Source organism: Ornithorhynchus anatinus, chromosome 1, assembly GCF_004115215.2.
Source record: "Ornithorhynchus anatinus isolate Pmale09 chromosome 1, mOrnAna1.pri.v4, whole genome shotgun sequence".
NCBI lineage: Eukaryota > Metazoa > Chordata > Mammalia > Monotremata > Ornithorhynchidae > Ornithorhynchus > Ornithorhynchus anatinus.
The window spans coordinates 68,224,844-68,250,812 of record NC_041728.1 but is presented as its reverse complement, the minus strand read 5'-3'; the positions used below and the strand labels follow the sequence as shown (position 1 = coordinate 68,250,812).

The window sequence follows — 25,969 nt, the reverse complement described above, 5'->3', positions numbered from 1 at the left end:
GACAGTTCCTGCCGTTTGACGGGCTTAAGAGGAAGAGAATTAGTTTGTCGGAGGTAAGGAGGGAGGGCGTTCCAGGACCGCGGGAGGATGTGGCCCAGGGGTTGACGGCAGGATAGGCGAGAACGAGGCACCGTGAGGAGGTGGGCGGCAGAGGAGTGGAGTGTGCGGGGTGGGCAGTGGAAAGAGAGAAGGGAGGAGACGTAGAGGGGGCAAGGTGATGGAGAGCCTCGAAGCCCAGAGTGAGAAGTTTTTGTTTCATGCGGAGGTCGATAGGCAACCACAGGAGGTTTTTAAGAAGGGGAGTGACAGGCCCAGAGTGTTTCTGCAGGAAGATGAGCCGGGCAGCGGAATGAAGAATAGACCGGAGCAGGGAGAGGGAGGAGAAAGGGAGATCTGAGAGGAGGCTGACACAAGGGAGATCTAAGAGGAGATCTTAGAGAAGCAGCGTGGCGCAGTGGAAAGAGCACGGGCTTTGGAGTCAGGGCTCATGAGTTCGAATCCCAGCTCTGCCACTTGTCAGCTGTGTGACTGTGGGCAAGTCACTTAACTTCTCTGTGCCTCAGTTCCCTCATCTGTAAAATGGGGATTAAGACCGTGAGCCCCACGTGGGACAACCTGATTCCCCTGTGTCTACCCCAGCGCTTAGAACAGTGCTCTGCACATAGTAAGCGCTTAACAAATACCAACATTATTATTATTAACATTATTACAATAATCCAGCTGGGATATTATGAGAGCCCGTAACAGTAAGATAGCCGTTTGGGTAGAGAGGAAAGGGCGGATCTTGGCGATATGATAAAGGTGAGACTGGCAGGTTCTGGTGATGGATCGGATGTTTGGAGTGAACGAGAGAGCCAAGTCAAAGATGACACCGAGGTCACGGGCCCGAGAGACGGGAAGGATGGTCATACCATCCACAGTGAATGAATACTGCCTCATCAGCTCTTAGGATCTGCAGAACTGTATCCCTTGGACAGTGGTGAACTACTTGGTTCAATACATACCGTTGACAGATTGAATCTTTATTTTTATCATGCCCTTCCCATCAGGAGAGGTTGCTCCCGTGCAGGGAACTGCCTTTGATCTGAGAAAACCTGTGAACCTTGGAGAGCAGATGAAGAAGTTTCAGATTGATGGCTTTGATCACAACTTCTGCCTGAAGAAAACCAACAAAAAACATTTCTGTGCAAGGTCAGATGTTATTCGCTGGACATATTTCTGGGGAAGAGTCAGGCGAAGTGCCCCTCCCACCTCATTAATTCTTTTTGGCCTCAAGTTCGGTTGGGGGAGATTAGCGGCGGGTGGTCCTGAAGGCTGAAACCCCGACAGGTTCCCCGGAGACAAGCTTCGGGCTATCTGAGCCCTCCCCGGGACCCCAGAAACGCAGTGTTTCTGTTTGGTAAGAACATTCCCTGCCCCTTTTTGAGACTGGTCCTTCAAGAGGCTAGAGCCCAGGCCTGGGAGATGGGAGGACCTGGGTTCTAATCCAGGCTCCACCACTTGTCTTTGCTGTGTGACCTTGGCAAGTCACTTTACTTCTCTGGGCCTCAGTGGCCTCATCTGGAAAACAGGGATTAAGATTGTGAACCCCATGTGGGACAGGGACTGTGTCCAACCTGATAAGCTTGTAACTACCCCAGTGTTTACAGTGTCTGGCACAAAGTAAGCACTGAATAGATAGCATTAAAAAAAAAAGTCAGGTCAGTCACAGTCTTGACTGTGACATACAGTCTTAACCCCCCATTTTTCAGATGAGGCAACTGAGGCCCAGAGAAATAAAATGACTTGCCCAAGGCTACATAGCAAACAATACCCTTACCCTAAGTGGAAGGGAGAACTGGTAGTGAATCCCCATTTTACAGTTGAAGAAATGGAGGCAGAGAGAAGTGAAGTGATTTGCCCAAGGTCACAGAGCAGACAAGTGGTGGAGCCAGGATTAGAATCCAGGGCTTCCGACTCCAAGGCCTGTTCTCTTTCCAGTAGGCCATGCTGCTTCCCTTTCGCAATTTGATAATCCCCGCAGCCCCAGAGATTTATATACATCTCCTTATACTTTACTATTTCCCCATCTGATATTTATATGAATGTCTGTCTCCCCCTGTAGGCTGTAAGTGCCTAGTGGGCAGGGAAAGTGTCTACCAACTCCATTGCCATGTAATAATAATAATGTTGGTATTTGTTAAGCGCTTACTATGTGCAGAGCACTGTTCTAAGCGCTGGGGTAGATGCAGGGTAATCAGGCTGTCCCACATGAGGCTCACAGTCTTAATCCCCATTTTACAGATGAAGTAACTGAGGCACAGAGAAGTTGACTTGCCCAGAGTCACACAGCTGACAAGTGGCAGAGCGGGGATTTGAACCTATGACCTCTGACTCCCAAGCCCGGGCTCTTTCCGCTGAGCCACGCTGTGTACTCTCCCAAGCACTTAGTACAGTGCTCTGCCCCCTGTAAAATGCTCAATAAATCCCATTGATTTTTCAGTCAATCAATCAGTCGTATTTATTGAGTGCTTACTGTGTGCTGAGCACTGTTCTAAGCCTTGAGAGAGTACAATATAACAATATAACAGACATGTTCCCTGCCCACAATTTAACAGTCTAGAGGGGGGGGCAGAGAATATGAATAAATTACAGATATGTACAGAAGAGGCAGAGGGGGTGGTGAATAAAAGGAGCAAATCAGGGTGATGCAGAAGGGAGTGGAAGAAAAGGAAATGAGGGCTTAGTGAGGGAAGGTCTCTTGAAGGAGATGTACCTTCAATAAGGGTTTGAAGGTAAGGATTGGCGGAGGGTGGTCTTTGCCCCGATAGGTTCCCCGGTGGCAAACTTCAGGCTGTCCGAGCCCACGCTGGGACCCCATATCGCCTGTCGGATATGAAGAGGGAGGGCGTTCCAGGCCAGAGGCAGGATGTGGGCAAGAGGCCGGTGGCGAGATAGATGAGATCGAAGTAAAGTGAATCTGTTAGCATTAGAGGAGCAAAGTGTGTGGGCTGGGTTGTAGTAGGAGAACAGCGAGGTGAGGGAGGAGGGGGCAAGGTGAGTGAATGAGCGGTTTAAAGCCAATGGTGAGGAGTTTCTGTTTGACGCGGAGGTGGATGGGCAACTACTGAGGTTACTGAGGAGCGGGAAACATGGACTGAACATTTTTGTAGAGAAATTATTGGGGCAGCAGAGTGAATAAGGGAATGTGTCTGTTATACTGTTATGTTGTACTCCTCCAAGTGCTTAGTACAATGCTCTGCACACAATAAGTGCTCAATAAATATGATTGACTGTAGTGGGGAGAGATAGGAGGCAGGGAGGTCAGCAAGGAGGCTGATACATTAATCAAGGAGGGATAGGATGAGTGCTTGGATAAAAATGATGGCAGTTTGGATGGAGAGGAAAGGGCAGAGTGAATTTCTGACCCTCGCTCTTTCATCCCCTTGTTTCCCCCACCTCTGGTCCCCCCAACGACCACTGGCCCCGGTGGTGCCCAGGTAACCTTTGACCTTTGATCTTCCCCAGGGTTTATCACCCTCCCAGCGGCCGGCAGCTGGAGGTGTACACCACGCAGCCTGGGGTCCAGTTTTACACGGGCAATTTCCTGGAAGAATCGCTGAAGGGGAAAGGCGGCGTGAGCTACCCCAAGCACTCTGGCTTCTGCCTGGAGACCCAGAACTGGCCGGACGCTGTCAATAAGGTAAGGTGCAGCCTTGGGGGCCGCAGCAGGAGAGTCCGGGAGAGGCAGGGACCACCCCCACAGTAGCAGCACAGGGAAGAGCAATCAATCAGTCAATCGGTGGTATTTATTGAGCGCTTTCTGTGTGCAGAGCACTGTACGAAGCATTTGGGAGAGTATACTCTTCGATCGTATTTCATTAACTCATATTTAATAGTAATGATGGTAGTTAAGCACATACTGTGTGCCAAGCACTGTTCTAAGCACTGGATTTAACTAAGCACTTGGAAGAGTACGATATTCAATAGTATTTCTCTTAATCATATTTAATAATAATGATGGTATTTGTTAAGCCCGTACTGTGTGCCAAGCACTGTTCTAAGCGCTGGATTTATTGAGCACTTACTGTGTGCAAAGCACTGAACTAAGCACTTGAAAGAGTACAATATTCAATCGTATTTCTTTTAATCGTATTTAATAATAATGATGGTATTTGTTAAGTGTGTACTATGTGCCAAGCACTATTCTAAGTGCTGGATTTATTGAGCACTTACTGTATGCAAAACAGTGTACTAAGCGCTTATAATATGGAAGCAACCCTCCCGCCAGCACCCCCAGGAGGCAATCTCAAAGGATCCCTCGGTCAATTTAGGCCCCCGGGCTCAAGTTCTGTTTCTGGCTAATGCCGACGCAAATGGACCTATCTCCCCCTCAAAAGCACATCAGTAAAAATAATAACAGTGGTATTTAAGCGCTTACTATGTGCCAGGCCCTGTACTAAGCACTGGGGTGGATATAAGGAAATTTGGTTGGATGCAATCCACATCCCACATGGGGCTCATAGTCTTAATCCCCATTTTACAGATGAGGTAATTGAGGCCCAGGTGATTCTCCCAAGGTCACACAGCTGAGAAGTGGCGGAGCCGGGATTAGAAGCCAGGTCCTTCTGACTCTCAGACCCTTAGCCAAGTGTACTTTCCACTCGGCCCAACCTGCCTTGGGTTTTTCAAGGAAATGGTCCCTTTTGGATCCCCTGCACTTAAAACTCCAGGACCTTCTCTAAACCAGAGGTAAAGAGGTCTGTAAGTAAGGGCAACCGGTTCTGGGTCTAAAACTGTTCTCCAAAATGGAAACCTATCTGGTCTTCACCGGCAGGGGAGAATGGACAAGGTGAGCCTGGGGAGACGGGTCCCTGAGGAACGGTATGTCAGGGAGTTTGGCTGTTGGGAGTCAGGACTGCCAACTGTCAGGCAAAATGGCAAAACCGAAGCAGGCGTGGAAATGGTGATTGGGCACTGGGGACTCTGACCACGCTGCTGGAAAATCATTTTCTCCAGGCTGAGAACCCCAGGCCAAGGCTCAGCTCTCTGTCTTTTCCATTTCCACCCCAGGATTAGTCCACGGCCCTCTCTGCACAGTGACAGCCGTGTGCTCCGAAAGGAAGTGTCCCATCGGAAAGCGCCTTTTCTGACTCAAATCTGCACCCAGGTCATCGATCCGGTAGTTCAGTGCCGAGTTACAACAAAACCACTGGAAGCCCAGTCTCCCTGCCCACAGTGGGCTAAGGAGGCAGATTTTCTTGGGACCATCGAACAATCAATGGTATTTCAATCGACGGTATTTATTGAGCGCTTACTGGGCTCAGAGCACTATACTAAGCGCTTGGGAGAGGACATTATAACAGAGTTGGTAGACATGGTCCCTACCCACAACAAGCTTACAGTCTAAAGGGTGAGAGACATTAATATTAATACAAATAAATTACAGATTTGTAGATCAGTGCTTTGGCTGTACATAGAAGTGCTTTGTATTAAGCGCTTAGGAGAGTTGGTAGACACATTCCCTGCCCACAACGGGCTTAAAGTCTCGAGGGGGAGATAGGTGTTAAAATAAATTGTGTCTAGGAACATAAGAGGTGGGAGTCTGAAGGCAGAGTGAATACAGAGGACAAATCCAACTGTAAAAGTGATGCAGAAGGGAGAGGCAGTAGGGGAGATGAGGAGTCTGAAAAGGCCTCTTGAAGATGTGATTTTCAAAAGGTTTTGAAGGTGGGAACAGTGTATTGTACTCTCCCAAGGACTTAGTACAGTGCTGTGCACACAGTAAGCACTCAATAAATCCAACTGATTGATAGATGGTCCGTTAGATATGAAGGGGGAGTTCAAGGTCCGAGGGAGGATGTGGGCAAGAGGTCTTTTGGAAATTCATCCGGTGCCCGTCCCGTCCGATGGGGCCAAAGGAATTTGACTTTTCTCAGGGTCTTCTCCCCTCCAGCTTGTTCCCTCACAATTTTTTTCCCTCTTAAAAATCTAGAGCTCATCCCCGGATGAGGGCAAGGCTTGCTGTTTGTGACCTGAGGTGTTTTCTTTCCAACAGCCCCATTTTCCATGCGTGTTACTACAGCCGGGAGAGGAATATAACCACACCACTTGGTTCAACTTTTCCGTGGTCAAAAAATAGTAGACCTGAGTCTCACGCAGCCCCGGGCCGAGGACAAAACGTCTGGGCACTGAAGCTGTGTCCGCCTGCCAACTTCTCCCAAAGGGAGCCAGAGAAAGGGGAAGCTTGGAGGCCTGTGATCTGTGGTACCTGAAAGTGAGATTAAAGCAATAAAAGTTGCAACTATTGAAATAGTCACCTAGTACCTCACTTCTTGCCGGTGTTCTTTGGAGTAAGGAGCTCCATCTGGATTTTATAGAAACGAGTGTTGGTGCTCCACTGGAGAAAATCCTAGTTCCCCCCCGCAGCTGTTGATTTCCACCTCCCCGTCTTCATCTTCTTCAAATGCCGTCGAGTCATTCCAACCCATAGCGATTCCATGGCCACACCCTCCTCAGACCGTCCCATCTTCTGTCATAAAGTCATTCTGGTATATGCATCCATAGTGTTTTCATTCATTCATTCCATTGTATTTATTGAGCACTTACTATGTGCAGAGCACTGTACTAAGTGCTTGGGAGAGTACACTGCACTGTACAATACAATACAGTCACACAGCTGACAAGTGGCAGAGCCGGGATTCGAACCCATGATCTCTGACCCCAAAGCCCGTGCTCTTTCCACTGAGCCACGAGGGCAAAAGAGTTAGTTTGGAGGATGTGAGGAGAGAGGGCATTCCAGGACAGGGCTAGGACGTGAGCCAGGGGTCAACGGCGGGGTAGGCGCGAGCGGGGGACAGTGAGGAGGTGAGTGGCAGAGGAGCAGAGGGTGCGGGGAGGGCAGTAGAAAGAAGGGAGGAGAGGTAGGAGGGGGCAAGGGGATGGAGAGCCTTGTAGCCTAGAGTGAGAAGTTTTTGTTTCATGCAGAGGTCGATAGGCAACCACTGGAGGTTTTTAAGAAGGGGAGTGACATGTCCAGAGCCTTTCTGCAGGAAGATGAGCCAGGCACCGGAATAAGAATAGACTGGAGCGGGGAGAGACGGGAGGAAGGGAGATCAGAGAGCAGGCTGACATGATAATCCAGTTGGGATATTATGAAAGCTTGTACCAGCAAAATAGCTGTTTGGATGGAGAGGAAAAGGCGGTTCTTGGCAATATTGTGAAGGTGAGACCGGCAGGGGTTGGTGACGGATTGGGTGTGTGGGGTGAACGAGAGAGCCGAGTCAAGGATGACACCAAGGTTGCGGGCTTGAGAGACGGGAAGGATGCTCGTGTCGTCCACAGTGACAGGGAAGTCAGGAAGAGGACAGGGTTTGGGAGGAAAGATGAGGAGCTCAGTTTTAGACATGTTGAGTTTTAGGTGGCGGGCAGACTTCCAGGTGGAGACGTCCTGGAGGCAGGAGGAGATACGAGCCTGAAGGGAGGGGGAGAGGACCGGGGAGGAGATGTAGATTTGGGTGTCATCTGCATAGAGATGATAATTGAAGCCGGGAGAGCGAATGAGTTCACCGAGGGAGTATAGATGGAGAACAGAAGAGGGCCAGGAATTGACCCTTGAGGAACCCCAACAGTTAGTGGGTGGGAGGGGGAGTAGGAGCCCACAAAGGAGACCGAGAATGAATGGCCAGAAAGATAGGAGAACTGGGAGAGGACAGAGTCCGTGAAGCCAAGGTGAGATAAGGTGTGGAGGAGAAGGGGATGGTTGACAGTGTCGAAGGAAGCTGAGAGGTCAAGGAGGATTAGGATAGAGAAGGAGCCATTGGATTTGGCAAGAAGGAGGTCACGGGTGACCTTAGAGAGAGCAGTCTCGGTAGAGCGGAGGGGACGGAAGCCAGATCGGAGGGGGTCCAGGAGAGAGTTGGAGTTGAATTCAAAGCAGCGAGTGTAGTCGACTCGTTCTAGGAGTTTGGAAAGGAAGAGTAGGAGGAAGATAGGGCGATAACTGGAAGGGGAAGTGGAGTCGAGAGAGGGTTTTTTTAGGATGGGGGAGACATGGGCACGTTTGAAGGCAGAGGGGAAGAAGCCATTGGAGAGTAAGCGGTTAAAGATAGAAGTTAAAGATAGAAGTGAAGGAGGGAAGGAGGGAAGGGGCAATGGTTTTTATAAGGTGAGTGGGAATGGGGTCCGAAGCACAGGTGGAGGGGGTGGCACTTGCGAGGAGGGGGGAGATCTCCTCTGAGGATACTTCAGGGAAGGATGGGAAAGTAGGGGAGAGGGTTGGGAGCTGCGGGGGAGGGGAAGGAGAAAGGGGAAGGGTGACTTTGGGGAGCTCAGACATGATGGTGTTAATTTTCGTGATGAAGTAGGTGGCCAGATCATTGGGGGTGAGGGATGGGGGAGGGGGAGGAACAGGGGGCTTGAGGAGAGAGTTAAAAGTCCGGAACCTCAGTTATTTCATCTGTCAAATGGAGATTAAGACTGTGAACCCCATGTGGGACAACCTGACTACCTTGTATCTTCCCCAGCGCTTAGAATAGTGCTTGGCACACGGTAAGTGCTTAAATACCGTCATCATCATCATCAAGGCTTTGAAGAAACCTCAAAGAGACCCACCTCACTCTAAGGATCCAACATGCACCCAAACCGCCCCCCACCCACCCCTGTATTGTGCACGTGACACAGGACCCTTAAAGAAATGGAAACTCCACTGCCCCGATCTTCTCAACGACCCTTGGAGACCACAGACTGTTCTCCAAAAGCTCCAGGTGTTTAGCAGCCTATCCGCTCCATTTCCCACATCTCTTTTCTGCTCTATCTCCCTCAATCAATCCGTGGTATTAATTGAGCGCTTACTATGTGCAGAGCACTGTACTAAGCACTTGGGAGAGTGCAAGACAACAGAACCAGCCGCCACCTTCCCTGCCCCTAACGAGATTGCAGGAGCAACACTAGCTCTGACCTCTCCCAGATCCCTCTCTCCACCCCAAAATAAAACCTTTCTCCTTCCGATTGACCTAGGTTAGCTACAATTGATTAATTGAGCTCATCGGAGGAAGACCAGTGGTGACAGCCAACGCCCCCCCCACCAAAAAATCCATTTTTCCCCCTCCAAAATTCGAGTCATTTAAGGTAAAATTCCTAAATTGTTTTTATTTTTCAACCAGCGGCACTGAGGAGAGCCAGCTCCGCATCTGAGCTCAGCGTGGAGAGTGGGACTGGAAATAGGACACTGATTCCTAGGAGTTTTTACTGGGCTCCATCTCCAGAACTTCTCTGGGCCTCAGTGACCTCATCTGTAAAATGGGGATTAGGACTGTGAGCCTCATGTGGGACAGAGACTGTGTCCACCCTGATTAGATTGTATCCACCCCAGCGCTTAGTAAAGTGCCTGGCACAGAGTAAGCGCTTAACAAATACCTTAAAACAACCAAACAACAGCCTGATTACCTTGTATCTACCCCAGCACTTCGAACAGTGCTGGGCACATAGTAAGCACTTAAATACCATTCATTCATTCAGGCGTATTTATTGAGCGCTTGCTGTGTGCAGAGCACTGTACTAAGCACTTGGAAAGTACAATTCAGCTACAAATAGAGACAATCTCTACCCACCAGTGGGCTCACGTCATTATTATTATTAATCAATGGCTCCTCCCAATTTAATGGCTCGTTTTACTCCCCCCCCCCCCCCCCCCGACACACACACACACTCTGACAGGTTTGGAACAGGCTGTCACCTCGTAGGAGATGTTAGGGGATGGGCTTGGGGAGTCATCAGACCAGCCTCATCTCCCTGCACTATTTCTCTGGAGGCTCCTACCCCAGAACAGAGAGGGACCTTCCCTGCTGGTGCCCCCTCACCTCTCAGGGGAGGGAGAGGGAGGGAATATTTATTTATTCATTCATATTTATTGAACTGTACTGAGCGCTTGGCAATACAACAATAAACAGACACGTTCCCTGCTCACAAAGAGCTTACAGTCTAGAGGGGTATATAGGACACGGGTATTTGCCAGATCACACTACGGGATTTCAGATCCCTGATTCATTCACTTGTATTTATTGAGTGCTTACTGTGCCTGTACTAAGCGCTTGGGAGAGGGCAATACAACAATAAACACACTCGTTCCCTGCCCACAACGAGCTTATAGTCTAGAGGGGTATGTAGGACACAGGTATATGCCAGATCACATTACGGGATTTCGGATCCCGGATTCATTCACTGGTATTTACTGAGTGCTTACTGTGTGCAGAGCCCTCTACTAAGCGCTTGGGAGAGTACAATACAACAATAAAGACAAGTTCCTTGCCCACAACGAATTTACAGTCTAGAGGGATATGTAGGACACGGGTATATGCCAGATCACATAACGGGATTTCGGATCCCTGATTCATGCGTATTTATTGAACGCTTACTGGGTGCAGAGCACTGTACTAAGCTCTTGCAATACAACAATAAACAGTCAAGTTCTCTGCCCAAAACAAGCTTACGGCCTAGATTTGCTACTTACTAAAGGCAAGCTAACACTTAATGTGCCAAACTTCCAAACACACTGGCCAAATGAGCGACAAGAGCTCCAGAAACCTCTGTGATCAGAATCTCCTGAAATGAGGCAGCCGACCCCAAAGCCTGACAACTCCGACTGGGACACAGGAGAAGTTTTTCAATAGCTCAGAGAAGTTCTAGGAGCCCCACAGAGTAGCAGTGTAGCTAGAGCTTGGACCTGGGAGTCCGAAGGACCTGGATTCTTATTCCGGCTCTGCCACTCATCTGTTGGGTGACCTGGGGCAAGTCACGTCACTTCTCTGGGCCTCAGTGACCTCATCTGTAAAATGGGGATTAGGACTGTGAGCCCGTGTGGGACAGCGACTGTGTCCAACCCGATTAGCTTAGAACAGAGCTTGATACATAGTAAGTGCTTAACAAATTCATTCATTCAGTCGTGTTTATTGAGGGCTTACTGTGTGCAGAGCACTGTACTAAGCGCTTGGAAAGTATAATTCGGCAACAGAGAGAGACAATCCCTATCCAACAATGGGCTCAAGGTTCAGAAGCGGGGAGACAGACAACAAACAGACAGACTTGTATCAGAAAACAAAGCAAATAGGCAGGCATCAATAGCATCAAAATCGATAAATAAAATTAGAGATATATACACATTAATAAAATAGAATAAGAAATATGTGCAATTATACACAAACGGGGAGGGGAGGACATACCTACTCCTTATACCTTGATCTCATCCATTCGTTCATTCAATCGTGTCATTATTCTATCAAATCCGGGGTTGCCCCTATAGGTTTCCCTTAGGCCTGGAATTCCTTCCCTGATGTCCCAGCCTAATGCTGACCATGATAATAACAATAATAATGTTGGTATTTGTTAAGCGCTTACCTCGTGCAGAGCACTGTTCTAAGCGCTGGGGGAGATACAGGTGGTCCCACGTGAGGCTCACAGTCTTCATCCCCATTTGACAGATGAGGTCACTGAGGCCCAGAGAAGTGAAGTGACTTGCCCACGGTCACACAGCTGCCAAGGGGCAGAGCCGGGATTCGAACCCATGACCTCTGACTCCCCAGCCCTGGCTCTTTCCACTGAGACACGCTGCTTCTCTAATTACCCCCCTCCTGGGGCAACTCCCAGGAGCTTCAGTTAGATCCATCAGCCCTACTAGATTCCCACGGGTATCCATGGCATTGGTAAGAGCTAGCAAACTTGCCCAGCTAGGCCCTTTGGATCTGGGCAAAAGAAACCCGGAATTCCGGGAACATGAAAAGGAAGATTCATGGAAGTTATGTACTGGCCGGCCAGGAGGCTGATCCTTAGGTTACTTGGAGGACACTCCCCTCTAGTGGATGAATTTCTGGCTGCCAAAGAAGGGAGTTGGGCGACCCAGGTTTCTGGTCCTGTGGGCTAGTATCAGTTAACTCTTCTCGCCCTTTTGGCTAAGATCAAGTGCAGTATTTGTTCTTATCGGTTTAATATCTGATATGTGAGGTAGAGAAGCAGCGCGGCTCCGTGGCAAGAGTCCCGGCTCGGGAGTCAGAGGTCGTGGGTTCTAATCCCGGCTCTGCCACTTGTCAGCTGTGTGACTTTGGGCCAGTCACTTCACTTCTCTGGGCCTCAGTTCCCTCATCTGTCAAATGGGGATTAGGACTGTGAGCCCAACGTGGGACAACCTGGTCACCTTGCATCCCCCAGAGCTTAGAACAGTGCTTGGCACATAGTAAGCGCTTTACAAATACCACAATTTTATTATATTTTATTTTTTGGCTAAGATCAAGTGTAATATTTGTTCCTATCGGTTTAATACCTGATATGTTCTCGATGTGAGGTAGAGAAGCAGCGCGGCTCAGTGGCAAGAGTCCAGACTTGGGAGTCAGAGGTCGTGGGTTCTAAACCCAGCTCCGCCACTTGTCAGCTGTGTGACTGTGGGCAAGCCACTTCACTTCTCTGGGCCTCAGTTCCCTCATCTGTAAAATGGGGATTAAGATTGTGAGCCCCACGTGGGACAACCTGATCACCTTGTATCCCCCAGCGCTTAGAATAGTGCTTGGCACATAGTAAGTGCTTTAATAGTAATTATGGTATTTGTTAAGCGCTTACTATGTGCAGAGTACTGTTCTAAGCGCTGGGGTAGATACAGGGTAATCAGATTGTCCCACGTGGGGCTCATTTTTTTTTATCTCCATTTTTACAGATGTGGCAACTGAGGCTCAGAGAAGTGAAGTGACTTGCCCAAGGTCACACAGCAGGAGTGGCAGAGCTGGGATTAGAACCCACGACCTCTGACTCCTAAACCCGGGTTCTTTCCACTGAACCACGCTGCTTCTCAAATACCACAATTTATTTATTTTTTATTTTATTTTTTGGCTAAGATCAAGCGTAGTACTTGTTCTTCTCAGTTTAATATCTGATATGTTCTCGATGTGAGCTAGAGAAGCAGCGCGGCTCAGTGGCAAGAGCCTGGGCTTGGGAGTCAGATGTTGTGGGTTCTAATCCCAGCTCCGCCACTTGTCAGCTGTGTGACTTTGGGCAAGTCACTTCACTGTGCCTCAGTTCCCTCATCTGTAAAATGGGGATTAAGACTGTGAGCCCCACGTTGGACAACCTGATCACCTTGTATCCCCACAGCACTTAGAACAGTGCTTTGCACATAGTAAGCACTTAACAAATACCATCATTATTAACACATCCACCACCATTCCAGGGAGGTGAACGGATTCCCGCTCACATCACCTACTTGGGACCTGCGGGTGTTTTCCCCCAGAAATTCATTCATTCATTCGTTTCATCGTATTTATAATAATAATAACAATGTTGGTATTTGTTAAGCACTTACTATGTGCCGAGCACTGTTCTAAGCTCTGGGGGAGATACAGGGTCATCAGGTTGTCCCACGTGAGGCTCACAGTTAATCCCCATTTTACAGATGAGGTAACTGAGGCACAGAGAAGTGAAGTGACTTGCCCACAGTCACCCAGCTGACAAGTGGCAGAGCCGGGAGTCGAACTCATGACCTCTGACTCCCAAGCCCGTGCTCTTTCCACTGAGCCATGCTGCTTATTGAGCGCTTACTGTGTACAGAGCACTGGACTAAGCACTTGGAAAGAACAATTCAGCAAAGCACTGTATTCAGCACTTAGAAAGTACAATTTGGCAACAGATAGAAACAATCCCTACCCAACAACGGGCTTACGGTCTAGAAGGGGGAGACAGACAACAAAACAAATCAAGTAGACAGGCATCAGTAGCATTAATATAAATATACTTATAAATAGAGAAATCTGTAACGCATACAAGCGGAACCCCAGGTGAATTTGACCAGTGAACCTGTGGCAGGTGGTAAAAATCAGACTCTCAAGCGGAAAATCAGAGTGACCCTGCCATCAAAAAGCCCTTTGTGTAAGTAGCATCAGTGGGACACTGATATGTGTATTTCAGTATATGTGTAATGTATGTAGATATATAGCTATATATCTATATCGATATATCTGTATATAGCTATATATATATATCCATATAGATATATATGCAGATATATAATAATAAATAATGATGTTATTTCTTAAGCGCTTAGTATGTACCAAGCCCTGTCCTAAACACTGGGGTAGATACAAGGTAAGCAGGTTGTCCCATGTGGGGCTCACAGTCTTAATCCCCATTTTACAGATGAGGTAACTGAGGCACAGAAAAGTTAAGTGGCTTGCCCAAGGTCACACAGCAGACAAGTGATGGAGACGGAATTAGAACCCATGTCCTCTGACTTCCAAGCCGGTGCTCTTTCCACTAAACCACCTTGCTTCTTTATATACATACCTCAAACAAAACATACCTCATACATACATCAAACAAAAACTCCTCACTCTAGGCTTCAAGGCTCTCCATCACCTTGCCCCTTCCTACCTCTCCTCCCTTCTCTCTTTCTACCGCCCACCCCGCACGCTCCACTCCTCTGCCGCCCACCTCCTCACCGTCCCTCGGTCTCGCCCATCCCGCCGTCGACCCCCGGGTCACATCCTCCCGCGGTCCTGGAACGCCCTCCCTCCTCTCCTCCGCCAAACTGATTCTCTTTCCCTCTTCAAAACCTTACTTAAAAATCACCTCCTCCAAGAGGGCTTCCCAGACTGAGCTCCTCGTCCCCCTCTACTCCCTCTGCCATCCCCCCTTTACCTCTCCGCAGCTAAAGCCTCATTTTCCCCTTTTCCCTCTGCTCCTCCACCTCTCCCTTCCCATCCCCACAGCACTGTACTCGTCCGCTCAACTGTATATATTTTCGTTACCCTATTTATTTTGTTAATGAATTGTACATCGCCTCGATTCTATTTAGTTGCCATCGGTTTTTACGAGATGTTCTTCCCCTTGACTCTATTGCCATTGTTCTCGTCTGTCCGTCTCCCCCGATTAGACCGTAAGCCCATCAAACGGCAGGGACTGTCTCTATCTGTTGCCGACTTGTTCATCCCAAGCGCTTAGTACAGTGCTCTGCACATAGTAAGCGCTCAATAAATACTATTGAATGAATGAATGAATGAATACCTATAAATATACACATACATATATATACATACACACATCTATGCATATATATATACATTATTATTATGGTACTTTTAAGTGCTTACTATGTGCCAAGCACTGTTGTAAGTGCTGGGGTAGATACAAGTTAGTTTGTTTGGACACAGTCCCTGTCCCCCATAGAGCTCACCCTGTTTATATCGACATATATATCAGATTCAGGGCCTCTCCCTTCCTGCATGAAGCCATCTCAGATCGAGCCCTACATCACAATAATAGTAATAATAATGGTTATGGGATTGGTGAAGCACTTAATATATACCAAAAACTGTACTGATTGAGACCATGAATCCCACGTGGAACAGGGACTGTGTCCTACCTGATTTGCTTGTATCCATCCCAGTGCCTGGCACATAGTAAGCGCTTAAATACCATTATTATTATTAATGTAGGTATTTGTTAAGCACTTACTATGTGCAGAGCACTGTTCTAAGCGCTGAGGTAGATACAGGGTCATCAGGTTGTCCCACGTGAGGCTCACAGTTAATCCCCATTTTACAGATGAGGTAACCGAGGCACAGAGAAGTGAAGTGACTCGTCCACAGTCACACAGCTGACAAGTGGCAGAGCTGGGAGTCGAACCCATGACCTCTGACTCCGAAGCCCAGGCTCTTTCCACTGAGCCACACTATTACTAAGTGCTGAGGTAGGTAGAAGATAATCAGGTCAGACAGTCCCTGTTCCATTTGGGATGCACAGTCTAAGTAGGAGGGAGTAAGATTTAATCCCTGATTTACAAATGAGGAAACTGAGGCACAGAGAAGTACAGTGAGTTCAAGATCACACAGCAAGTAAGTGGAAGAGCTGGGACTAGAATCCAGCTCCTCCATTTCCAAGTCTTTGTTCTTTCCGCCAGGCCAGGCTGCTTCTCTGGTATTATCCTCCTCCTTTTATCTTTTCCAGTTGTCCTAACGCTTGCATTTTTCCATGCAAATTTTTTGTACACACAGCCAGTTCTGCATGGTTAGGAGAGAACGCTGTGGCAGAATATGTAACGTTCTTCGGAAAACCCAGACACAATGCAATTCAGTGTCGGAAGAAACGACTGTGTACCTCGCTCAGGGCAAGACTACCTTAATGCTAGCTTGTTCTAGGAGGTCTGACTATATTCTTTTTATGACATTTGAATTTCCTGCCCCTGGCAATCTTCCTTAGTTTTGCCTGACCCTGAGTTTGGTCTTGGGGCCCGTTCCAGATTGCAAACAGAGAGCAGGGTTGGCTGCCCAGATAATTTTTTCTGAAAAAGTGTTCAGCACACATCTCCATAAACTTTTATTACCCTATTTATTTTGTTAATGAGGTGTACATCCCCTTGATTCTCTTTATCGTGATTGTGTTGTCTTTTTTTTGTCCGTCTCCCCCGATTAGACTGTAAACCTGTCATTGGGCAGAGATTGTGTCTATCTGTTGCCAAATTGTACATTCCAAGCGCTTAGTACAGTGCTCTGCACATAGTAAGCGCTCAATAAATACTGTTGAATGAACTTCAAAAAACCTCCAGTGGTTGCCCATCCACCTCTACCTCAAAAAGAAACTCCTTATCATCAGCTCTAAGGCACTCAAGCATCTTCCTCTCTACCTTACCTCGCTGATCTCCTACAATCCAAACTGCATATTCTGCTCCGCTAACGCCAACCAACTCTCTACCTCGATTTTGTCTATTCTCCGTACCTCAATTTTGCCTATCTCACCGCCAGCCCCTTGCCCACATCTTCCCTTGGGACTGGAACTGATAATCATAATAATGTTGGTATTTGTTAAGTGCTTACTATGTGCACTGTTCTAAGCGCTGGGGGAGATACAGAGTCATCAGGTTGTCCCACGCGAGGCTCACCGTTAATCCCCATTTTACAGTTGAGATAAATGAGGCACAGAGAAGTTAAGTGACTTGCCCACAGTCACACAGCTGACGAGTGGCGGAGCCGGGATTCGAACCCATGACCTCTGACTCCCAAGCCCGGGCTCTTTCCACTGAGCCACACTGCTTCTCCAACTACCTTCCCCTTTATATCTGACAGAATACCACTCTCCCCAATTTCCTAATCCTTCTAAAATCACATCTCCTCCAAGAAACCGTCCCTAAATCCTCATTTTCCCTCTGCATCATCTATGCACCTAAGCCCCACGATACTATTCTTTTTTTATTATTATTAAGTGCTGTCGAGCTGTTTCCGATTCATAGCAACTCCACAGATAGACCTTCTCCAGAACGCCCTGTCCTCTGCCATAATCCACAACCTTTCTCATGGTTCTTCCGTTACCGTTGTTATGGTCGCTATCCATCTAGCTGCCGGTCTGCCTCTTCCACGTTTTCCCTGGGATTTTCCTAGTGTCTTCTCCGGAGAATTAGTCTTCCTGATGATGTGACCAAAATTTGCTAATCTAAGTCCAGTCATTTGGCCTTCCAAAGACCACTTTGGTTTAATTTGCTCCCAAATCCATTTGTTTGACTTTTGGGCAGTCCATATTCTTATTCGTATTCTTATTCATATTCCTATACATATTCTTCTATTCCTCCTATCTTCAATTTACCCATAGGGAAGCAGCATGGCTTAGTGGAAAGAGCCCGGGCTTGGGAGTCAGAGGACACGGGTTCTAATCCCTGCTCTGCCACTTGTCTGCTGTGTGACCTTGGGCAAGTCGCTTAACTTCTCTGTGCCTCAGTTACCTCATCTGGAAAATGGGGATTAAAACTGTGAGCCCCCTGTGGGACAACCTGATCACCTTGTATCCACCCCAGTGCTTAGAACAGTGCTTGGCACATAATAAGCATTTACTAAATACCATAATTATTATCTTAATGTCTGCCTCCCCCGGCAACTCTAAACTGACAGTCGAGAAGCAGCGTAGTATAGTGGGTAGAGCACAGGCCTGGGAGTCAGAATGTCATCGGCTCTAATCCCGGCTCTGCCACTTGTCTGCTTTGTGACCTTGGGCAAGCCACTTCACTTCTCTGAGCCTCAGTTCCCTCATCTATAAGATGGGGATTGAGACTGAACCTTATGTGGGACAAGGACTGTGTCCAACCCAATTTGCTTGAATCTACCCCAGCGCTTAGTACAATGCTTGGCACATAGTAAGTACTTAATACCACAAAGATTATTATCATTATTATTTATAAACTCATTGTGGGCAGGGTTCACATCTACGAACAGTCATATTGTACTTCCCCAAGTGCTTAGTACAGTGCTCTGCACACAGTAAGGGCACAGTAAATACCATGGGTTGATTGATCGATTGATTGGACACCCTGGTCCAACTGCAGCATACTGGGACCTGCAGGACCTGGGTGATTCATTCATTCATTCATTCAATAGTATTTATTGAGTGCTTACTATGTGCAGAGCACTGTACTAAGCGCTTGGAATGAGCAAGTCGGCAACAGATAGAGACAGTCCCTGCCGTCTGACGGGCTTACGGTCTAATCGGGGGAGACGGACGGACGAGAACGATGGCAATAAATAGAGTCGAGGGGAAGGACATCTCGTAAAAACCGATGGCAACTAAATAGAATCGAGGCGATGTACATTTCATTAACAAAATAAATAGGGTAATGGAAATATATACAGTTGAGCAGACGAGTACAGTGCTGAGGGGAGGGAAAGGGAGGGGGGAGGAGCAGAGGGAAAGGGGGAAAAGAGGGTTTAGCTGCGGAGAGGTGAAGGGGGGGGTGGTAGAGGGAGTAGAGGGAGAAGAGGAGCTCGGTCTGGGAAGGCCTCTTGGAGGAGGTGAGTTTTAAGTAGGGTTTTGAAGAGGGGAAGAGAATCAGTTTGGCGGAGGAGAGGAGGGAGGGCGTTCCGGGACCGCGGGAGGACGTGGCCCGGGGGTCGACGGCGGGATGGGCGAGACCGAGGGACGCTGAGGAGGTGGGCGGCAGAGGAGCGGAGCGTGCAGTAGAAAGAGAGAAGGGAGGAGAGGTAGGAAGGGGCAAGGTGATGGAGAGCTTCGAAGCCTAGAGTGAGGAGTTTTTGTTTGGAGCGGAGGTCGACGGGCAACCACTGGAGTTGTTTAAGAAGGGGAGTGACAGGCCCAGATCGTTTCTGCGGGAAGATGAGCCGGGCAGCGGAGTGAAGAATAGACCGGAGCGGGGCGAGAGAGGAGGAAGGGAGGTCAGAGAGAAGGCCGACACAGTAGTCTAGCCGGGATAACGAGAGCCCGTAACAGTAAGGTAGCCGTTTGGGTGGAGAAGAAAGGGCGGATCTTGGCGATATTGTAGAGGTGAAACCGGCAGGTGTTGGTAACGGATAGGATGCGTGGGGTGAACGAGAGAGACGAGTCATGGATGACACCGAGATCGTGGGCCCGAGAGACGGGAAGGATGGTCGTGCCATCCACGGTGATAGAGAAGTCCGGGAGAGGACCGGGTTTGGGAGGGAAGATGAGGAGCTCAGTCTCGCTCACATTGAGTTTTAGGTGGCGGGCCGACATCCAGGTGGAGACATCCCGGAGGCAGGAGGAGATGCGAGCCTGAAGGGAGGGGGAGAGGACGGGGCGGAGATGTAGATCTGCGTGTCATCTGCGTAGAGATGGTAGTCAAAGCCGTGAGAGTGAATGAATTCACCGAGGGAGTGAGTGTAAATGGAGAACAGAAGAGGGCCGAGAACTGACCCTTGAGGAACTCCGACAGTTAAAGGATGGGAGGGGGAGGAGGCGCCGGCGAAGGAGACCGAGAATGACCGGCCAGAGAGGTAAGAGGAGAACCGGGAGAGGACGGAGTCCGTGAAGCCGAGGTGAGATAAGGTACGGAGGAGGAGGGGATGGTCGACAGTGTCAAAGGCAGCAGAGAGGTCAAGGAGGATCAGAATGGAGTAGGAGCCATTGGATTTGGCAAGAAGGAGGTCATGGGCGACCTTAGAGAGAGCAGTCTCGGTAGAGTGGAGGGGACGGAAGCCAAATTGGAGGGGGTCTAGGAGAGAATGGGAGTTAAGGAATTCTAAGCATCGATCGTAGACGACTCGTTCTAAGATTTTGGAAAGGAAGGGTAGTAGGGAGATAGGACGATAACTGGAGGGGGAAGTGGGGTCGAGAGCGGGTTTTTTTAGGATGGGGGAGACGTGGGCATGTTTGAAGGCAGAGGGGAAGGAGCCCTTGGAGACTGAGTGGTTAAAAATAGAAGTTAAGGAAGGGAGGAGGGCAGGGGCGATGGTTTTAACCTTATCCCAGCTCTGCCATGTACCTGCTGTGTGACCTTGTGCAAGTCATTTAACTTCTCTGTGCCTCAGTTACCTCATCTGGAAAATGAGAATTAAATCACAGAGACTGTATCTCACCTAATTATCTTGTATCTACCCCAGTGCTTTGTACAATACTTAACACATAGCAAGCACCTAAAAAGTAGTAAAAAAAAAATTGCTAAAGAGCTGCCAACCAACCCGTTGGGGTTTAGCTGTGACCTACCTCCGGCAGGTGTTGCCAAATCTTTTTTTTTTGTTTTTTAATGGTCTTTGTTAAGCCCTTACTATGTTCCAGGGACTTTACTAGGAGCTGGGGTAGATACAAGCTAATCAGGTTGAACAGAGTCCCTGTCCCACATGAGGCTCAATCCTCATTCCATTTTACAGATGAGGAAACTGAGGCAGAGAGAAGTGAAGTCACTTACCCAAGGTCACACAACTGACAAGTGGTGGAGCCAGCAAATTGGAACCGAGGTCCTTGTGACTCCCAGCTCCATCATTATTATTATTATTAATAAACTGGTCAAGCACCAGTTGTTGAGTAGTGTTCTAAGAGCTGGGGTAGATACCAGTTAATCAGATCGTACACAGTTCCTGTCCCACGTGGGGATCACAGTCATCGACACCATTTGCCATTGTTGGCTACAGTGCAAAGCGCAGGAGTTTTGGCCATCCGTTGTGACTATTGTGACATGTTCCAGCTCTTTGGAATGACTGGTCCCTGAGGAGGATGGAAAAGTGAAAAAAAAAATAGTGCCGTGAACCCATCAGCATCAGAGAAGCAGCGTGGCTCAGGGGAAAGAGCACGGGCTTTGGAGTCAGAGGTCATGGGTTCGAATCCCCATCTGCCACTTGTCAGCTGTGTGACTGTGGGCAAGTCACTTAACTTCTCTGTGCCTCAGTGACCTCATCTGTAAAATGGGGATGAAGATTGTGAGCCCCATGTGGGACAACCTGATTCCCGTGTCTACCCCAGCGCTTAGAACAGTGCTCTGCACATAGTAAGCGCTTAACAAATACCAACATTTTTATTATTATCATGGAAATAGGTCTGCTTCCCTGTATCCTCTGTGCTCTGGAGGTGAGGGGACAGTTGCAAAATCCTGCCCTCTAAATTAAAATGGTGTTCTTCCTCGGAAGGCGCAAGCCCTCAGCCTACAGAGGTCACGTCCTTCTTCCTACTTGTTAAGGGCTTACTATGTACCAGGCACTGTCTTAAGCACTGTGTGGATACAAGCTCAACAGGTTGAACACAGTCCATGTCCCATGTGGGGCACACAGTAAAAATCTCCATTTTACAGATGAGATTACTGAAGCCCAGAGGAGTGAAGTGACTTGCCCAAGGTCACACCTGTGGTGGAGCTAGGATTAGAACCCCGGTCCTCCTGACTCCCAGGCCCGGGATCTGTCCACTAGGCTACTGCTGCAGACAATAATAATTGTGATACTCGTTAAGCCCTTCCTACGATCGAGCCCTGTGCTAATCGCTGGGGTAGAGAGTAGGTAGTCGGGTTGGTCACAGTCTTCGTCCTCTATAGGGCTCACAGTCTAAGTAGGAGGGAAGCCAAGTAGACTGTAAGCTGCTTCCCTCTAGGGAAGCTAGAAAATTGTGAGGGGGGAAAGTGTCTATCAACTCTGTTAATATTGTACTCTCCCAAGTGCTTAATACAGTGCTCTGCAACATAGTAAGCACTCAATAATAATAATAATAATATTTGTTAAGCACTTACTATATGCTGAGCACTGTTCTAAGCACTGGGGTAGATGCAGGGTAATCGGGTTGTCCCATGTGAGGCTCGCAGTTTTACAGATGAGGGAACTGAGGCACAGAGAAGTGAAGTGACTTGCCCATAGTCACACAGCTGACAAGTGGCAGAGCTGGAATGTGAACCCATGACCTCTGACTCCCAAGCCCGGGCTCTTGCCACTGAGCCACGCTGAATCAATACCACTGGCTGTAGGCAGGGAATGTTTCTACCAACTCTATTGTACTCTCCCAAGAGCTTAGTACAATCCTCTTCATGAATAAGCGGCGTGATTTAGTGGAAAGAGCCCGGGCTTGGGAGTCAGTGGTCGTGGGTTCTACTCCCGCTCCACCACTTGTCAGCTGTTTGACTTTGGGCAAGTCACTTCACTTCTTCGTGCCTGTAACCTCACCTGTAAAATGGGGATTAAGACTGGGACCCCCACGTGGGACAACCTGATTACCTTGTATCTACCCTAGTGCTTAGAATAGTGCCTGGCATATAGTAAGCGCTTAACAAATATCATTATTCTTATTATAAGCGCTCAAATACCACTAATTATGGTCTGTAAGCAACTTGCTGCTCAGTAATCCAAGATGCTCCCTAAACAGCAGGAGTTGTTCCATGGACCCTGGGGGTGAGGAGAAGAGGCAGAGTTGCCAGTCTGCCTTCCAAACTAATAATAATTATGGTACTTGTTAAACGCTTACTATGTGCCAGGCCCGGCACTAAAAGCCGGGGTGGATATGAGCAAATCATTCCCTGTCCCACATGGGGCTCACAGTCTCAATCCCCATTTTACATTTGAGGTAACTGAGGCCCAGCAAGTGAACTGAATTGCCCAAGGTCACAGCAGATGACTGGTGGAGCCGGAATTAGAACCCATGACCTTCTGACTCCAAGGCCCGTGCTCTATTCATTCATTCATTCATTCAATAGTATTTATTGAGCGCTTACTATGTGCAGAGCACTGTACTAAGCGCTTGGGATGAACAAGTCGGCAACAGATAGAGACGGTCCCTGCCGTTTGACGGGCTTACAGTCTAATCGGGGGAGACGGACAGACGAGAACAATGGCACTAAACAGCGTCAAGGGGAAGAACATCTCGTAAAAACAATGGCAACTAAATAGAATCAAGGCGATGTACAATTCATTAACAAAATAAATAGGGTAACGAAAATATATACAGTTGAGCGGACGAGTACGGTGCTGTGGGGATGGGAAGGGAGAGGTGGAGGAGCAGAGGGAAAAGGGGAAAATGAGGCTTTAGCTGCGGAGAGGTAAAGGGGGGATGGCAGAGGGAGTAGAGGGGGACGAGGAGCTCAGTCTGGGAAGGCCTCTTGGAGGAGGTGATTTTTAAGTAAGGTTTTGAAGAGGGAAAATAGCTGTTCTATTCAGCTCTTAGAACAGTGCTTGGCACATAGAAAGCGCTTAACAAATACCATCGTTATTGTTATCCACTACACCATGCTCAACTTCTCAGTAAGGCAGGAATGTAGCTTTCGACTGCACCTCAGTTCTAAATATGAACCAGTTATTAGAGCGAAAGGTGGGACTAACGAGGGCCGGAGTTACCTTCTAGGATGTGGTGATAAAATAACCTGTATGTGGCCTTTTTCTCCTCCGAGGGCTTCCAATTCACAGGTCTGGGCTTGACTGAGATTTAGAGGGAAGACTAGGGTAGGGAGTCAGCACACCTGGGTTCTAGTCCTGGCTCCGCCAGTGGCCTGCTGCGTGGCCCAAGGCAAGTTACATAACCTCTCTGGGCTTCCTTATTAATAATTGCATTTGTTAGGCACTCGCTATGTGCCAGGTACCGTACTAGGGGCTGGGGTGGATGCAAGCAAATCGGGTTGGACCCAGTCCCTGTCCCACGTGGGGCTCACAGTCCCAATCTCCCATTTTTACAGATGAGGTACTGAGGCATTTTCTCAACTCCAAAACAGGGATGGTGAGGATAGAATGATATTGAATGCACTTTGAAAAAAGAAAGGCACTTCCCACATGTAAAGTTATTCCTGGAGGGAAAGAGGAAGGCAGAGAACTGGACAGTGAAGTCCTACAGCCGAGCAGGAGAACTCCTGTCGCTTTGGTCTTCTTGGCCTGTTTGTCTTCCTTGGAAAAAGGAAGGCGCTTCACAAACGTAAGGTATTTTTAGAGGAAAGGTAGAGAACTGGACAATGAAGTCCTACGGCAAAACAGGGCTCCTTTCGCTCCTTGGCCTTTCCTCCTGAGCCTTCGGCTAGTTGGCCGTGTGGATCAACTCCCCCAGAACCTGTCACGTAAACCCTGTATGGTTTATACAGTGTCTGTGTGTGGATTGGCTCAACACAGCTCCCCTCTAAGGACTTGCAGAGCAGGGGAAAGGGAGAGGCAGGAAGGTCCAGAAGGCAGCCTTGCCAAGCCTGGGCAACGCCTGAGGGGCCGAAAGTACCTGGGTTCTAATCCTAGCTCTGCATCTCGCCTGCTGTGTGACCTTGGGCGATTCACTTCGCTTCTCTGGGCCTCAGTTACCTCATCTATAAAATGGGGATGAAGGCCGTGAGCCCCACGTGGGACAGGGACTGTGTCCAACCCGATTTGCTTCTATCAGTGCTTAGTACAGTGCCGGGTGCACAGAAAGTACAAAACAAATATTGTTCGTATAATTATTATTACAGAGGCCAAGTTGAGAGCTGCTCTTCTGCCCTGGATGAGCTGGTCCTGGTCGAAAACTCCCAGGTAACAGGAGTTTTGACAAGCAACCGGACCAGGTATTTCTGCTCGTTGGATCCAAAGGCTTCCTTACTAAAGGTGAACGGTTCAAGACTTGGTAAATAACTTGTGATCCAGAAGCTTGAGACCTCAAAGTCCCCCCCAAACTCCCACTTCTCCATTTGCAGCCCATTGATATCATGGCCAACTGACGGGCAGCCCAGTTAGTACAGTGGGGAAAGGGCTGATAGTAGCTGCTGCAAATTGAAAGACCTTTTATTTCAATGGAATTTTCCTTCAGAAATATTTTCAATCAGTGGTACTCTGCCAATTTTTACCAGTAGCATTTGCACAAAAACAACATTCCATTAGAAAGCCAGCCACCAACGTACTCGAGTAACCCAGGAACCCTAATTTCAATACACAGCTTTGAATTCATAAACCTTAGGAAGTATCTTCAGACGCTTAGGATACTACAATACCTTTAGACTAAGTTTGTTGCAGGCAGTGAGCCCTATCAACTGTTATACTGTACTCTCCCAACCACTCAGTACAGTGCTCCGCACATACATGGTAAAGACCATCGAAATATGATGATGGCATTTGTTAAGCACTTACTATGTGCCAAGCACTGTTCTGAGCACTTGAGTGGTACAAGATAACCAGGTTGTCCTACCTGGGGCTCACAGTCTTAATCCCCATTTTCCAGATGAGGGAACTGAGGTCCAGAGAAGTGACTTGCCCAAAGTCACACAGCTGACAAGTGGCGGAGCCGAGATTAGAACCCATCAACTCTCACTCCCGAGCCTGGGCTCTTTCCACTGAGCCACGTTGCTTCTCTTATCTAATAACCTATCTGTGGTAGCGTGTGTTAACATTTAATACTGATCTACCTATAAACGAATAGGTCCCCATTTCAGGTCAGGCCTCAGGCTGGTTAGGCCAGTGGTGGAGTGTGAGAAAGTGGGTACGGTTTGGTCAGTCACCTGGACTCGCAGGCCCATCGCCAAATGACTACTCCTTCCCGACAACACATCCGAGAAGCCGCAGGAACATTCAAACCTAGCAGTCATCCATGTCCCAGAGAGCCCAAGACAATATTTAAGCACTAACCCTAAGCCAAGCACCGATACAAGACCATGAGGTCCCACATGCGTCTCCCGGCCTGAGTAGGAGGGAGGACAGGCACTGAATCCCCATTTTGCAGATGAGAGAACTGAAGCGCGGAAAAAGCAGAGTCGCTCGGTCCTTACATCTCAAGGACCGAGTTTACCCAAGGCTCACGTTCGCAGCAGGCC

The 25,969-nt window shown here is 48.4% G+C and overlaps 1 protein-coding gene and 1 pseudogene across 1 annotated transcript in view; both read left to right on the top strand.

Annotated features, from left to right (window-relative positions):
• GALM (galactose mutarotase) overlaps window positions 1-6,298 on the top strand; it is a 78,532-nt gene extending 72,234 nt beyond the window's left edge. Inside the window, exons 5-7 of the mRNA XM_029065264.2 lie at window positions 1,050-1,191; window positions 3,508-3,682; window positions 6,038-6,298. Coding sequence (XP_028921097.1) covers window positions 1,050-1,191; window positions 3,508-3,682; window positions 6,038-6,121 — 401 coding nt within the window. The 3' untranslated portion in view covers window positions 6,122-6,298. The remainder of the gene's footprint in view (window positions 1-1,049; window positions 1,192-3,507; window positions 3,683-6,037) is intronic.
• A 5,606-nt stretch (window positions 6,299-11,904) lies between these two features.
• Window positions 11,905-11,999, top strand: LOC114817007 (annotated as a pseudogene).
• The last annotated feature ends 13,970 nt before the right edge of the window (window positions 12,000-25,969 follow it).